The sequence below is a fragment of the Apodemus sylvaticus genome, chromosome 20, assembly GCF_947179515.1.
Source record: "Apodemus sylvaticus chromosome 20, mApoSyl1.1, whole genome shotgun sequence".
Classification (NCBI taxonomy): domain Eukaryota; kingdom Metazoa; phylum Chordata; class Mammalia; order Rodentia; family Muridae; genus Apodemus; species Apodemus sylvaticus.
In genome coordinates this window covers 752,542-767,245 of record NC_067491.1, presented here as the reverse complement: position 1 = coordinate 767,245, position 14,704 = coordinate 752,542, and the positions used below count along the sequence as shown (strand labels likewise).

Here is a 14,704-nt window from a genome sequence, read left to right as displayed (position 1 = left end):
TTTTTTTTTTTTATTTGCATTTTTAAAAAACAATTAAATTAGAATACAAATATTAGAAAAGAGTGCCCTGTGGCTGACCAGGGCCCCGGCCTCCCGGCGAGTTCATGCGGTGACACCACCAGGCAGCCCAGCTCCAAACCGGACCCGGTATTGCTTCCTGACAGAGTCGGGTGGGGAGGGCAGCAGGATGTCCCGGGATCTGCCTGGCAGCCGGGTGTTGGAAGAGCGAGGCTCCCGAGGGTAAGGAGGCAGCCGGGGAGCCTCACATGCCGCGGGCCACACAAGAGCAGGGCCACAGCGCCCAAGCCCGCGGCCGGCTGCCCCATGGGGAAGTTAACCTGAATGAATTGGAGTTACCGAGGTAGCTGGCTAGAAAACGACACCCCCCCATGCCACCCGGGTCCGCGGCCCACGCCCGGCCCCGCGTCACCACGTTATTGCACATTGTGGCCGCCGTCCCCGGCCCGCCGCCCCCACCATGGCTTCTCAACTAAACTGCTCGCGACCGGGCCAGCGCTCCGGGGTCAGGGCTCGGCTTCAACGCAGGGAAGCAGGGACAGCCGCCGGCCGCTGTCCAAGGTCCGAGGTTCCTGCGCCCTGCGGGCTGCTCCAGGAGGTGGCGTGCAGGCTGCCGGCCTGTGTAAGTGTTTATTTTCTCTTGTTTTTGTACTTTTTTTTTTTTTGTCATTTTACTTTTTTAATCCCCCCAAGAGGAGAGTCCAGAGGTACAGGAGCCGGGAGCCGGGGAGGGGTGGGCGAGGGAGTGATGGACGGGAGCGGCTCCCGCCCTCCAGCGCCCCGCAGCGGCGTCAGCACGCAGGCACCAGGCCCTTCTGGAACGGGCAGCGGCGCTTTGGCCGGGGGCCCTCGTCCTCGTCCTCATCGTCGTCCTCGTCCTCATCCTCATCTTCCGAGGATGACGAGCTGTCCAGTGTCAGGTCCACCACGTCGGCTCCCGTCTTGCCGTTCTCCAGGCCACCTGCCGCCCCTGCCCCGCTGCCTGCACCGCCGGGGCCGCCCAGGCCACTGCCCATGCCGGGGGTGCTGGAGGCTGGCGCCAGTCCGTTGGCGTCTGAGGTGCCTGTGGGGACAGGGCAACAGTGCTCAGTCACCTGGCCTGGCTGGCGCGGTGCTGTGGCGGGTGCAGCACTGTGGCGGGTGCGGCGCTGCGGCGGGTGCTGTGTGTAGAACTCACCTAGCACCAGGATGGGGCCCTGTGGGCTGCAGCTCTGCTCCTTCTCTGCACGGATTGGGCGCCATGAACCTTCTGCCAGGAACTCAATCTCATCCGCGTCCTCACATTCACTCAGGATCTTCGACAGCAGCCTGTGGGCACCAGAGTGGACAGGTCTGGGTCCAGGCACCAAGTGCACCATGCCTGGCGCCCCGTGTGACTGGAGAACTCACTCCTATACATTCTCTGAGGCCCTGCAGGCTGAACAGAGCTCTGACTGACTTCCTACAGCACAGGGCCGGGATGATGTTGGCCACCAACGGGAGCTTTCCTCAGGAGGCCCCTGGCTACACTGGGGTGGCAGCATAGGGCTCCACCAAGGGAGGGAGGCACCTGTTGAGCTTGCCAGCCCAGGCTATTGATTGCCTGGAGCTTAGGGGGAGGGAGGGCTTGTGGTGGAAGAACCTCAGCTGGGCTGAGAACAGAGGACAATTGAGTCCAACCCACATGCCCAGTCCCAGGGGCGTCCTCACTCCACCCAAGGCCAGAGCTGGCCAGGGAAGTGGCCATCTGCAGGCTGGAGAGCTGGGCTGGTGGCAGCTTCCAGGGCAGATCAAAGGCTAGGACCTTCTGGGCGTGGTCCAGGCTTGAATGGCAGGTTCTGGGGGGACACCCTTAAGTCCCTCCTGAGTCCAAGGACAGAGAGAGGTGCCTGGGTCTCCAGGCAAGTGGTTTTGAGGGCCTCAGCTCCTTGTGCTGGCTCTGGGGACACAGCTGTAGCTGGCACCTGGCAGTAGCCTCAGGTACCACAGACAGCAGCCTCAGTGTTTGGAGTTGAGAGCTGAGGCATCCCAAGGGAAAGCAACACCCTCCCTCTGGGACAGGTTCCTGCCTGTCCTCTCCCTCTCCACACAGAAGTCACAAATGCAGGTGGCCACTTGCAAAGACTGAAAGCTCAAGGTCACATGTACAGGGGACTCTAAGTAGCCTGAGGCTACGACACAATGGTCCTCTGCATAGCAAAGGCCTCATTAATCTCACACCAGAGGCCATAGACAGCGCTTAGAGTGGGGAATCGGGCAGTACAGCCAGCTGTCTCAGTGCAGAACCTGGCTGTGCCCTCTGCAACACACTTCAAACACAGGAGTGTGGAGCCTGGAGCAGCCCAGGCCAGGTGACACTCACCCATCTATGATGAGCTGGTCATAGGCTGCAGGCTTGTCACACACAGGGCACATCCATGTGGGCTTCTTCTCATTCATTTGCAGGTAGAACACAGCGTCAAAGCACTGCAGGTGTGCGCAGGTCTCTGCACGGCAGGGCACCGAGAGCCGCATCTTCACCAGCTTGAGAGCAGACAGAGGGGTGTGAAGACACTGCTGTCCCACAATGACCACCCACATGGCTGGGGACAGATGGACTCACTGGGCAGATGAGGGACACTCGCACTCCGGTAGTGGCGATCTCGCTGTCGGGGTCTAGGCGAAGCTTCTCCTTAACTGTGTGAAGTGACAAAGGGGAGAGGTCTGTCAGAGGGCAGGCTCTCTCCACAGCTGAAGGAGACTGCAAGTCTCACGTAAGCCAGGCTGGCCTCTAGCTTCCGATTGCCAGCTGGGAAAGTTACTTCCAACCAGCCTGAACCCCACAAATCCTGAAGCATTCCATGGAGGGGTTCTTGGGGCTCCCACACCTCCTGAGGTTTTGCTAGGTTGCATGGCATTTCTGGAAAGACCCAGGAGGCACAGCTTCCCAGAGGCCATACAGATGTGCTGTGGCAATGAGGGGTCAGCCGAGAACACCATGGAGATGCCACAGAATCTGTAGCTTCAGGGTAGCGAAAGCTTTCCCCAAGCCTTGTGACTTGTGGGACATTGACGGGCAACACAAGGTGTACCTGTGATTTTGCTGTCTCAACCCTGGTTAGCAAACAATAGAGCTGGTGGCCTTGGCCTGCACAGCAGGTCTTCAACTGCCCAGGTATGACAACTGCAGCAGACCTGGGCCATCTCCTCCCAGCTAGATCACGATAGTACCCTCCTCACAACAGGCTACAAGATGACAGGCCAACCCCAGTTGAGAGGGACAACAACAGGCCTGAACACCTCCAAGGTGACTGAGGCCTGTCCTGCAAAGGAATGGCCACTGTGGAGATCCAAAGCCAACGAAGGCCCCCATCAGCAGAGGGTGGGTGGGCACTGTGGATTCTTAGGCCTGCGTCAGGGGCATGCCTTTCAGAAATACACTGTCTCCATTTAAAAGCACCCATCACAAGCTGGGTGGTGGTGACACACGCCTTTAATCCCAGCACTCGGGAGGCAGAGGCAGGTGGATCTCCAGGTTTGAGGCCAGCCTGGTCTATAGAGTGAGTTCTAGGACAGCCAGGACTGCTATACAGAGAATTCATGACTCAAAAGGACAATCCCCCGTCACAGGAACAGGACACCTAGCCTGATGTCCCCATCCTGCATGCCGTCTTGCTCCCCATGTCCCACCAGCCCTCAGTCCCTGGCCTGCCATAGACCAGGGCCAGACCTCGTCCCCAGGCTGGCACTGCATCTTTGCCACGCACCCTAACAGGAGGCCCTGCAGCCCCCGCCACTCACCCAGAGCCTTGCAGAGCTCGGGGTGCTTCACTCCAATGGTCTTCAACCTCTGTAGCAGGTCTGAGGAAGTCAGCTGTCGCACTAGGTACAATGCCACGGAGTAGCTCTGTGGACAGAGAGGCGGTGTCAGGGTGTCAGTGTGGGATGATGTGGTGCTGGCGCAGGGTGGATGGGTAAACATGAGGCGGCTGGGTGCTGGTGCTCACCTTGCCGTAGTTGCCCCAGGTGACAGTAATGCGGTTGGTGGCCGAGGACAGATACATGAGGTGGGTAAGGTTGATGGGACGGCAGGGCCTCTTAGGTTCCACACCAGGCTTGTTGGAGGGGTAGTAGCCCTGTGGACAGAGCTGTGCTCAGCCCCGCAGGCCCCATTCCTACCTTGTGTCTCTCACCCTGCTCGCTCGCTCCCCAGGTGCCTCGCTTGCTCACCGGCACTGAGCAGTAGCTATGGTTGACCTTCACGGCAATGTTGGGCGGGTACTGGTCCTCCTGGGGACAGCTGGTATCAGAGTAACAGATCCTGGAGAGACAATAGGACACGGTCTGTGAAGGCACAATGCAGCTGTGGGGAACACAGGACACGGGAGGGGGGGGTCACCCCGAGGAGAGAGTATGGGCAAGTGTGGGCAACGGTGGCAGGGGCAGGTGGGGCCAGGGTTGCTTGTACCTCAGCACCACCTGCACAGCTTTCACTCCAGGCTGCAGCTCCCTGTGGGCGGGGCGAGAGTAGGAGTCAGTGGCCCTTCTCACCGTCACCAGCTAAGTGGCCACAGAACCTAGCCACCCCAGCCTGACCTCTGCCTTGACAAATGGGGCAGGGACAGCTCAGGTTCACAGAAGGCTCACCCCCAGCCCCCACCCAAGGGACCCTGGGTTCCATCTGATGCCATATGTGCCTGGGCAGCTCCTGGCATCGAATGGGTGGGTATGGGAAAGCGAGCTCCTGCGCCTGCCGGCCCACCTGGAGTTGCGAATCATCTCCACTTGTCGAGGTGTCAGCGCAAAGATGCATGGGCTCTCTTGCAGCTTCTCTGCGCTCTGTGGGACTGAACATACATGGGTCAGGCAGCCTGGCTGCACAGAGGCTACTTCCCTTCACCTGAGATCCCAGTGACGTGTACTGGCCTCGCCCATTCTGGATCCCTCTGGAGCCAGGTATCCCAGAGTCAGAGAGTTAGCCATGTGTATCTGTAGGCCACTGTCTCATCTGCATCCAGGTCCAGTCTCCACCAGCCAGCCAGGCTCCACAACAGAATGCTGGCCAACTGTGCAGGAGCCCAGCAGAGGGCTCTTACTTCGTGTGCATGTGTGACAGCAGTGCCTTGTGGTGCAGCCACAGCAGGCCTCTGAGGGAAAGGAGGAGGAGGCAGTACAGGCATCTGCCACCCCAGTGTGCAGGAGCCTGAAGCAGAAGGATCCTGAGTCCAAAAACCAGCCTGGACTCCAGGTGAGTCTGAGGCCCGAGGGCACAGCAGTGGGGAACAGACCAATAGTTCCACCCAGCTCTGCAAAACCAACTACCATCCCATCAGGTAACATTGTCTGTTCAACCACAGGACCCTGTTTACAAGAACAGCTGATGCTGGGTACGACTGGCCTGGAACCTTCTGACCTGCAGGCTGTGGTGCCTGTGCCACACAGGGAGTACAGGCAGACTTTGGACTGGGGGTGGGGTGGGGTGGAGTGGAGTGCTGGGATGAGGGTCTGTCACCCCTGTAGCTAGACCAGCATCAGGCATACGAGGAGCCCCTGGGCGAGAGCAGGCAGCAGCCAACACTGCAGGGCCCGGGGGAAGAGCTCAGGGCCACATGGGCATGCTCAGATCCGCTTACCTGGAGTAATAATCCTGAGAGAGGTGGGGCAAGCCTGGCAGGGCCATGGCAGACACCTGAGCTGGCAGTGGCTTGGCAGGAGGTAGAGGCCCATCCACCCTCCCTGGGGTGGGGAGGGGATAGGGCAGGTTTCTGTTTTGTGAGGCGAGGGCATCAGGCAAGACCCAGGCTGCCCGGTGAGCACACCCCAGCAGCCAACCAAGGCTTGTCCCACTCTATGCTGCTGGAGGGGCCACAGGGTGCTCCCCAAGCCGATGCCTCTGCCATGGCTGTTGGTCCCCTGGAGCAGCCCATCCCCACCCTGTGTCTGAGGGCAGGGCCTCCACAGCAGCACCAACCATGAACTGAACTCTTCCTCAGTGGCCTCAGTCAGACCTATCCAGCTTTCCCAGCCTTTTGGTGTTTTTTCTTTTTTGGTTTTTCGAGACAGGGTTTCTCTGTGTGTAGCCCTGGCTGGCCTCGAACTCAGAAATCTGCCCGTCTCTGCCTCCCAAGTGCTGGGATTAAAGGCGTTGTGCCCCACCGCCCTGCGCAGCCTTCCCAGCCTCATGGCCTTTGCACCCATTGTGGCTCTCACTTCATAGCTCAGGCTGGCCCTAAACCTGCAACCCTCCTCTTGGACATAGGAAGACAACTTTGTAGCCCCCGTCACCATTCCTTCCTCCAGGATGTTGTTGATGCTCATGTCTGTCCTGTACAGCAGTGTCTGAGGGCCTGATGAGAACTGCATGCTGGCCGGGGGTGGTGGCCCATGCTATAATCCCATCACAAGGGAGGCAGAGGCAGGGGACCTCAGTGAGTTCCAGGCCAGCCTGGTCTATAGAGCCAGTTCAGGACAGCCAGAGCCACACAGAGAAACCCTGTCTCAAAAAACCCAAAACCAACCGCACACTGCATGGCTGCTTGGGAGTGAGGTAGGGTGAGGTGGCATTCAAGGGCAGCCTGGGCTACACACACAACCTGCTCTGTCTGCCTCCCTCCGTCAACCACTCCCACTTTCTTTCTGCAGCGTGGGCCCACCCCACGGACACTACACATGGACAGGGCAAGCACCGACACTGTGAGGAAGCTACAGACCACCTCTGCCTGAGGCGGGGCAACCACCAAGGCCCAGAGGGCAGGGAGAAGACTGGAAAGGACACTCATGGCCTCAGAAGATGATGCCCAGGGTCCTCAGTCATACGGTCCATCTTTTTTCTTTTGGATTTTTTTCGAGACAGGGTTTCTTTGTATAGCCCTGGCTGTCCTGGAACTCACTCTGTAGACCAGGCTGGCCTCAAACTCAGAAATCTGCCTGCCTCTGCCTCCCAAGTGCTGGGATTACAGATGTGCGCCACCACCGCGGCCGTGCGGTCCCTCTTAACTTTATGCACTACAGGCTGGAGGCGGGCAATGGGAATCCAATGGGAACCCAGTGGAGATGTAGAACCGCCCAGGACCTGCTCTGGGTATCCCCGAGTACCACGAGACAATGACACTATTGCCACTCAAGTCCAGGCAGCCTAGCTAGGGGCTATAGGTGATAAGTGTCCTCACCAGACAGTCTCATTGTGGAGCCCAGGCTATCCTCCAACTCAGAGATGTGCCCATCTCTGCTTCCCGAGTGCCCAACTAAAGCGTGTACCCTGCCCTCTGGCTAAGGTGATGGGTGTTTAATGCAGCTGGTTGCACTATGTGTGCCAAGGCAAACAGTAGTGGCCCGGTCTGCTTCAGGCCAGCCATTGCAAAGGCATGATGGGCTTGTGTCACCCAGCGACCATCAGGTCCAGTTCCAAACAGTCACCCTAGCCTACCACAAAGGTCCTGAGTTAGCATGGGGGTCAGCATAGAGAACACAGGGAAAAGCAGCACTCAACTCCACTGTGGGACTCACGGCTAGATGGGGAGGCAGCCAGGCACAGAGGACTACAGCCTGTGCCACTGTGGTGGGCAGGACCAGGACAAGGGCTGCCCGCTCGCCTGTGCTACTGTCCTGCCCCAAATCCGTGACCTGAACCAGTTCAGCCCAGCCTGGGTATCAGACAGCAAGGGGGATGGCAGATGCAGGGGTGCCTGCCCACCAACCCAGCAGCAGGGAGGGAGAAACAGGATCAGAGGGTCAAGATCATTTTTGGCTATATAACAAGTTGGGCCAGCCTAGGCTACCTGAGACCCTGCCTCAAAATACCACAAAACACCAACACCTACAAGGTAAAGAACAACAGACAAAGGTAGTGTTGAAAACCAGATCTGGTGGAGCAGATATCATATGGGTAATTGGGGTGTCCCCTTAAAGACAAACAAAGACCAAAGGCCTGGAGCAGGCAACAAATCACAGTGTGGGAGGCTGAGGTATAGCCTATGCAAAGGCCCTGCAGACAGAACCAGGCTAGCTTTCCCACAGTGTTCTCTGAGAATGCCATGGGGTGGACCTCTGATCCTAGGGGCTGAAGCTAGAGGATCACAAGTTCTGGGCCAGCCTAGGCTACACTGTGAGCTCTGCCTCAAAAACTGCATCAACAAAACAAGTAACCCAGCATGCTTCCCCCCAGCAGCCAGGGAGCTGACGCTCGGACAGCAGGGGGAGGTAGCAGTGGCTAAAGAGGCTGATGCCCCACCCCTCCCACAATGGCTTCCTTCCATCTAGATGACCCACAGGAGCCCAGGGAGCCACCTCTCCCAAGAAGCCCTCCAACTGCTCAAAGGGCACACAGCCTTCGGGTAGATGTCAGGCCAACACCAGCTCCATGGCAGCCGATACCACCTTTTCTACCCAGTCCTTACACCATCCTCACTTGTGCCTGGGCCCTGAGGCCTCTAGTCCTAGGTCAGTTCTGCTGTGGTCAGCAACTGTTACCTACTTGGGCCTGCGTGCCTGGAAGTTAGAAAAACTAACATGGAACCCCCCCCCCCCAGAGGGGTACAGGGCACAGCCTGGGGGGAAAAGGGGTCAGCCTGGGGGGCCTAAGAGCTCAGGTGGCTGTGTGTCCTTGGGTGAGTCCCTTGCTCTCTCTGGTTACCAGCCCTCTTTAGAGGGGCTGCCAGTGCGCTCTAGACTGCAGCAGGTCTCTTCCTCCCCTCCCCCTCCGGGTGCTCAGGTGATTTATGGGTTCAGTCTGCCTGGTGCAGACTGAGCAGTAGGCGCTCTTCCAGGGAATCCTATAATATTATGGCTCCTTCCGGCCTCAAAGGCGCTGGCCACTGTGAACTAGCATCCCAGGGCTCATGCTGGGGAGGGCCTTGGCCAGGGTTGAGCAAGTGTGTGAAATCCAGGGTTTCAGAGCTTGAGAGATCATGGCCTTAGATCCAGGACCAGCACTCTTATCCAGCAGCCCCTAGAGGTGTGGGGATCCAGGGAAGGGGTGCCCTGGTGAGGAGGCAGCAAGGCAGGCTAGACCTCTTTGTTCAAGCTGCTGGTAGACAGGGGAGCATGCTCTCCCGGAGATCAGGTGACCAAGGTCCCTGGGGGGGTAGGGGCACAGTGATGCATTGTGGGGCGGAGTGACGGCTGGCTTGCTCTGCTGGAAGGAAGCCTGTCATGCAAGCTGGGAGGCCAGGGCGCCGACCTCCTGGCACCCGGGTCTTCCTCAAGATGACACCCAGTCAGCTTGGCCCCAAGGCTCCCAAGGGCTGTGGAGACCTTCCAGGAGGCAGGCTTGTGGCACTTGGAACATAACAGGAAGGGCAGGGTGGGCAGGTCAGGGGGCTCTGCCTCGAGCCCCATCAGCACCAAGGGTTTCAAAAGAAGGGCGGGGTTATAGGTAAGGGGTGGAGCCTCAGTGAGGGGGTGGGGCCTCTGATCATACAAAAAGTCCTGGACCACGATATAGGGCACAACAACCACTGCTGTCTGTCTGCTACCCTCCCTCAGGCACCCTCAAGTCCCAGGATAAGAGGGACATGGCCTTGCTACAGTAGGAGAGTGCTACCCAGGGAAGAGAGTCAAGGTGGAATGGAGGTGGGGAGGTCCCTGAGCACCATGCGGGGTGGAAAGAGGAACTGTTCATCTTGGAACCTGCCCCAAGTACTAGGGCCCAACCTTTGGGCTTTACGCAGAGGCAGGCAGGAGGGAGAATGGGGGACTAGGATGTCTGGAGAACCTGAGAAAGCCCTTACATGTGGCACATTAAGGGACCTGCCAGGTGCACAGCTCAGGGCAGTGTCTGTGGCCACAAGCCCACTCCATGCCACAATAGAGAGGATGGGGGTCTGATCAGTCTGTGGTTCCTGATACCCTGATAACTTGGAACTCACATCCATTTTTCTTTTTGTTTTCTTTCTTTTTTAGCCCAGGTTGGCCTCAAACTTATTGTGTAACTGAGGATAACCTTGAACTACCTTCCAAATAATGGGATAACTGAAATGAGCCACTGTGCCTAGCTTTTTTTTTTTTTTTCCTTTTAAAAATCAGGGTCTGGGGCTGGAGAGATGGCTCAGCAGGTAAGAGCACTGACTGTTCTTCTGAAGGTCCTGAGTTCAAATCCCAGCAACCACATGGTGGCCCACAACCATCTGTAATGAGATCTGATGCCCTCTTCTGGGGTGTCTAGAGACAGCTGTAATGTAATTACATGTAATAAATAAATTTAAAAAAAATCAGGGTCTGTCTGGCTAGGTTAGCCTCAAAATCGTGGCAATCCTCTTGCCTCAGTCAACTAAGCGAGGGGTGAGAGGTCATACTACTTACTGCTCGACTTACTGTTCAGCCACACCCTCAGTGGAGTCTTAGTCTGCAGCCCAGTCTAGGCCAAAACTCACCTTCCTCCTGCCTGAGCCCCTAAGTGATGAGAAGGCCAGTATGTGCTGCCCTGCCACCCATGTCATGTGTTTTAAGCTGTTAGGTTTGGGGTGGCTGGTCACAGGGCACAGTGCTGAGCCAGCTCTGGGGATCTCTTGGACGATGCCCACCACTCACCCAGTTCAGTGGGCTTCAGCAATTCGTCCAGCATGTTGAAGAAGGGCAGCTTAACCAGGCGCACCTCCGGCTTAAGGGTCTTGGTGGGCAGGCGCCCCAGTCCATTCAAGTACTTCCCGTACAGTACAGGGTAGTCCACGGTGGGCCCCGACAGGGGAGTCCTGGGCATGGAGTGTAGAGCCAGGGGATCCAGGGGCCGAGGGGCCTGTGGGCTGGGCTCTGCGCTCTTCTTGGCATAGCGAGTCTCATATAGCTCTTTGATCTTCTTGAAAAGCTCTGGGCTACAGTCGAACTGCACCAGCTGCAAGGCCCTGGTCACCAGTTCGTGCTTCAGCCCGCTCTTGCTGCGGCCTACAAAGCCCAGCAGCATCTGCAGGTCTGACACTCGGAAGCTCATCACCATATTCTGCAAAGGGGAACCATGGCAGCTCTTAGGGCTGGCACCCTCCAACCTGTGTCTCCCCGGCCCCAGCTCCCTGAGGCAGCCACCAAAATCCTGCTTCCTTTGAGTGCTGTCCCAGAGCAGTCTCAGGCCCCTGGGCACCATGGACTGAGACAGGTCCTCCAGTAAGGTACCCTGGACCCTGACCTTGGTTTTCAGCCAACCATGCCAGGAGTACCCCCTAAGGCACCACCAGGGTACCTAGAAACAGAATGGGCCCACATGAGAACAGCCAGTCTCTGAAACCAAACAGAGCAGTGACCAAGCTAATGAATGATACAGTGACACAGATGGGCAGGCCTAGGAATGCACCTATGGGGTGCTTCAGGCAAAAAGAAACCAATCAGAACACAAGGGGATTCCAGAGTGTGACCCAGGCCCTCAGGCAGGCCGCTTGCACTCATGACAGCTGATACTTGGGCATAGCATGTTCCCACAGATGGAAAGACCAAGCATCCCTTAGAGACAGGCCAGTTGGGCCTGGGACCTCTTATGTTAAGTACTAATGATGGTCTCCACTTAATGAAAAGTAGAAAGGGACTTCCACAGGGCTGGGACGCATACCCCAAGTGGCATGAGACACAGTCAGGTGACCCAGTCCATGAACCCCAAAAGAAGCCTGTAAGATACAGAAAGTCCACCTGACCAGCCCGGAGGTCTGAGCCCCAGGGATCCATACCAGTGGATGTCCACATGGTCACTTGGAATGCTGAGTCCTACAGATGTAACACGGCCCTTGGGACTAGGGAGCTCTGAAAAACACCTGAGACTCGGGGTGCCAGCTACTACAGCATAAGTTAAGTACTCCCGGTATGACAGGGTGGGCTGGGTTTAGCCTGGTGGCCACCAGGCTTCCCAGACCTCTGGATTGTAGTGAAACCCTGACTCTCCAGGGACTCTAGGGTACGCAGTCCTTGGGCACTCCCAATGTGGCCTTCACTTCCTAACGCAAGCACGGACAAACAGCACACAGCACATTTGTACTCAAATCCTCACAACTCAGGTAGGAGCCCTCGATGGTCCAGCTAGAGCCAGAGGACTCTGTGGTCCCAAAGGATATCAAGGAGTTCCGTCACCCAGGACTGACGGCAAGCATCCTAGCAGCCAGGTCGCTGCCATATGGTGTGGGTCGGGCTTCTGAGCAGCTGCCATGGCCTGAGCGGCTGGAGAACAACGGGTCATCAGGGCAGCGCACAGGAAGAAGCCTCCAACCATTGCCCGTGTACTTCCCGCCCTGGCACAGATCACCAGAGCTGAGTTTATAAACAGTGCCAGCACCAGTCATGAATGACTTCTGGAGATTCAGCTTGGGGTATGATGTGGAGCGACAGCCCAGACACAGACACAAGTGGCTGCACTCAGTTTTGTCACTAGCCTGGGCTGAGATGCCCGACATGGGCAAAGGATGAAGGCTCCTCCCCAAGCCTGCTGCCAGGACCATTTACCCACAGGATGGTGGAGTGTGGTGCATTCATCCACAAATACCACAACCGCCTCCTGGAAGCCCCAGTGAGCCTCAAAAGACAGAATCTCTGGCCTGTTGTGTCAGACTGGAGGGAAGCGACTAGAAAAGTGGAGGTGCTGCTAATCATACTTAAAGCGGTGAGGGTCCGTGACAGGAGTCCTCTGCACCATTGCAGAGCTTCAAAGAAGGGTCAAGTTCGTTTAAGGTGGAGGTGGGGTCTAGCTGGCAAAGTGTCAAGTAGAGGTCATCAGCTTTTATTTCAAAGATCTAGACAGAAAAGAAGCAACTGCTGCCCTTATCACTGAGTGGGGATGAAGGTAGAGGCTTTGCCCTCGCCCCAACATGTTAGAACGGCACAAGGGGAACTTTAAATAGTAAACCTGGGCCCCAGCCCTGCATGGTCCACATGTCCCCATCTCAAAGTTCTGTTTCCTAAGAGTCTGGCTGTGTAAATGGTGTAGATTTGGTGTGGGTAAATGGGGGAGAAAGATGGGCATATTTTTTAAAGTTTTTTTTTTAATACACGGTTTCTCTGTGGAGCTCCTGCTGGCCAAGAACTCACTTTGTAAACCCAACTGGCTGTAAACTCACAAAAAATCTCATTGCCTCTGCTTCCTGAGTCCTGAGATTAAAGGTGGGCCACCACAGCTGGTGAAGACTACACTTTCTAATCAGAGCCTCTAGAATAATCCTAAGGGTCTGAGTGGGGAGGTAAGGCCCATGTACCAAGAGATTGAGGAAAGGGGGGGTGTACTTCAAGGAAGGTCAGAACCTTGGTACCTTAATGCAAAAATGGGAGAACAACCCTAAGCAATGCTTCCCTGGACTCAGTCAGGGTGTCCTGTGAGGATTAATTTGAGGAACACATAAGAAGGGGGTGGTGGGTCCAGTGGGCTAGGCCAGGCAGCAGTGAAACCCTCCAAAATGATTCACCAAGATGTAGAGGTTAGAGATGAGTTGTAGACTGAGACAGGATCACTGGAGGATGTAGTGAAGAGGTAACCGATAGCTGACAAGTGGGGAGAGGAACTCGAGGGCTGAGTCTCTAAAATGAACTTGGGCACTCATAGTTGGGCTGAGTCTGGAGTCTGACTTATTCAGTAGTGGGAGGTGTCAGTCTGAGCCCCGAGAATCAGAGGACTTGTGGCAATCCCTGCAGACCTTCCCCATGCTGGCCTGTGGGGGAGGAAAGAGGGGGGCACCGGGCCCTGAGTCCTACTCGTTGCCTAGGAAACCCGATGGCGAAGTCACTTTGCATTCCTTCTGCTTCCGAGACCACAGAAGGACCCCAGTTCTGTCCCAGTGGAACTAACCCAAAGGAGAGGACAGTGCCTGCACCGGGGAAGCTGTGTACCCACACTGTAGGAACCCCAGCTCGGGTCAGTAAAGGAGTGACAGTAAACGGCGGGGACACCCCAGGAGGGTGCTGGCGACCCCGCCCCCGGCCTCCCCGCCCCCCGCCCACAGGCTCAGCCCGCGTCCCGGTCGCACCCTCCCTGCCCGCGCCGCCAAACCCCGTACACCACCCTCCCAGCGTCCTGCGAGGAGCGGTCCGTACTCCGCCACCCGCCTGTCCCGGCCGGAGCCACTCTCGCTCACTCACTTTGGCCTCCACCAGCTCTGCCGCCATCTTGGCCACTAGCGTCCCCCGCCGGAGGCCCCAGCCGTCGCGTCACGTGAGGGCCCGGACTGGAGGGCGGGGCCTGCGCGAGAGCCAATAAAAGAGAGTGCTGGCTCCTTCCTTCACGCCCCCGCGTCTGAGAGGCGGGAGGATGCATCGCGCGCACGCGCCCACAGGAACCACCGCCCGAGTACCTGACCAATCACAACGGACAATTGCCAAACCCCGCCCCCCACGGTTATTTTTCAAGGCGCTGGCCGCTACCACGCCCACTCAGGGGAGGAGTCCGACTGCTTAAAGACACAGCAGCACTTCCCGCCGCCTCATTTCTCTCGCTTCAGAAAACCGCTAAGTTTTTGCATTTATTTAGTGCGTACATATGTGAAAGTCAGAGAACAGTCTAGGAAAGTAGGTTCTCTCCTTCCACTCTGTGGGTCCCAGGGATGAACCGGGTATCAGGCTAGCCTGCACCATGTGTCCCCTTTGGCCTGTTCCCTCTCTCTTACTAGCCCCCACCTTTTCTACAGAGTACATACAGGCCGAACCCCAGCCTCGTTTTCAAATTGGCTTGCGGTGGCAACAGTTGTGGTTTTTTAAAAGTTGTTTTGCTTTTTTTTTTTTTTTTTTTTTTGAGATAGGTTCTGTGGAACTCGCTCTGTAGACCAGGCTGGCC

General features: G+C 57.1%; 1 protein-coding gene across 2 annotated transcripts; it reads right to left on the bottom strand.

The window, feature by feature from the left end:
* Positions 1-670: 670 nt before the first annotated feature.
* Positions 671-14,100, bottom strand: Pias4 (protein inhibitor of activated STAT 4). 2 transcript variants are annotated; one of them, XM_052165340.1, is made up of 12 exons: positions 14,014-14,082; positions 11,942-12,108; positions 10,504-10,909; positions 4,739-4,823; positions 4,445-4,486; positions 4,207-4,297; positions 3,984-4,112; positions 3,778-3,883; positions 2,600-2,673; positions 2,360-2,520; positions 1,196-1,326; positions 671-1,081 (listed from the first exon to the last, which is right to left on the bottom strand). In XM_052165340.1, the coding sequence occupies exons 3-12, from the start codon at positions 10,904-10,906 to the stop codon at positions 810-812; spliced, it is 1,494 nt and encodes a 497-aa protein (XP_052021300.1). In that variant the 5' UTR covers positions 10,907-10,909; positions 11,942-12,108; positions 14,014-14,082; the 3' UTR covers positions 671-809. The 2 variants fall into 2 exon arrangements, with proteins under 2 accessions (XP_052021300.1, XP_052021299.1); XM_052165339.1 differs by lacking the exon at positions 11,942-12,108 and having other exon boundaries at positions 14,014-14,100.
* Between the last annotated feature and the right edge of the window lie 604 nt (positions 14,101-14,704).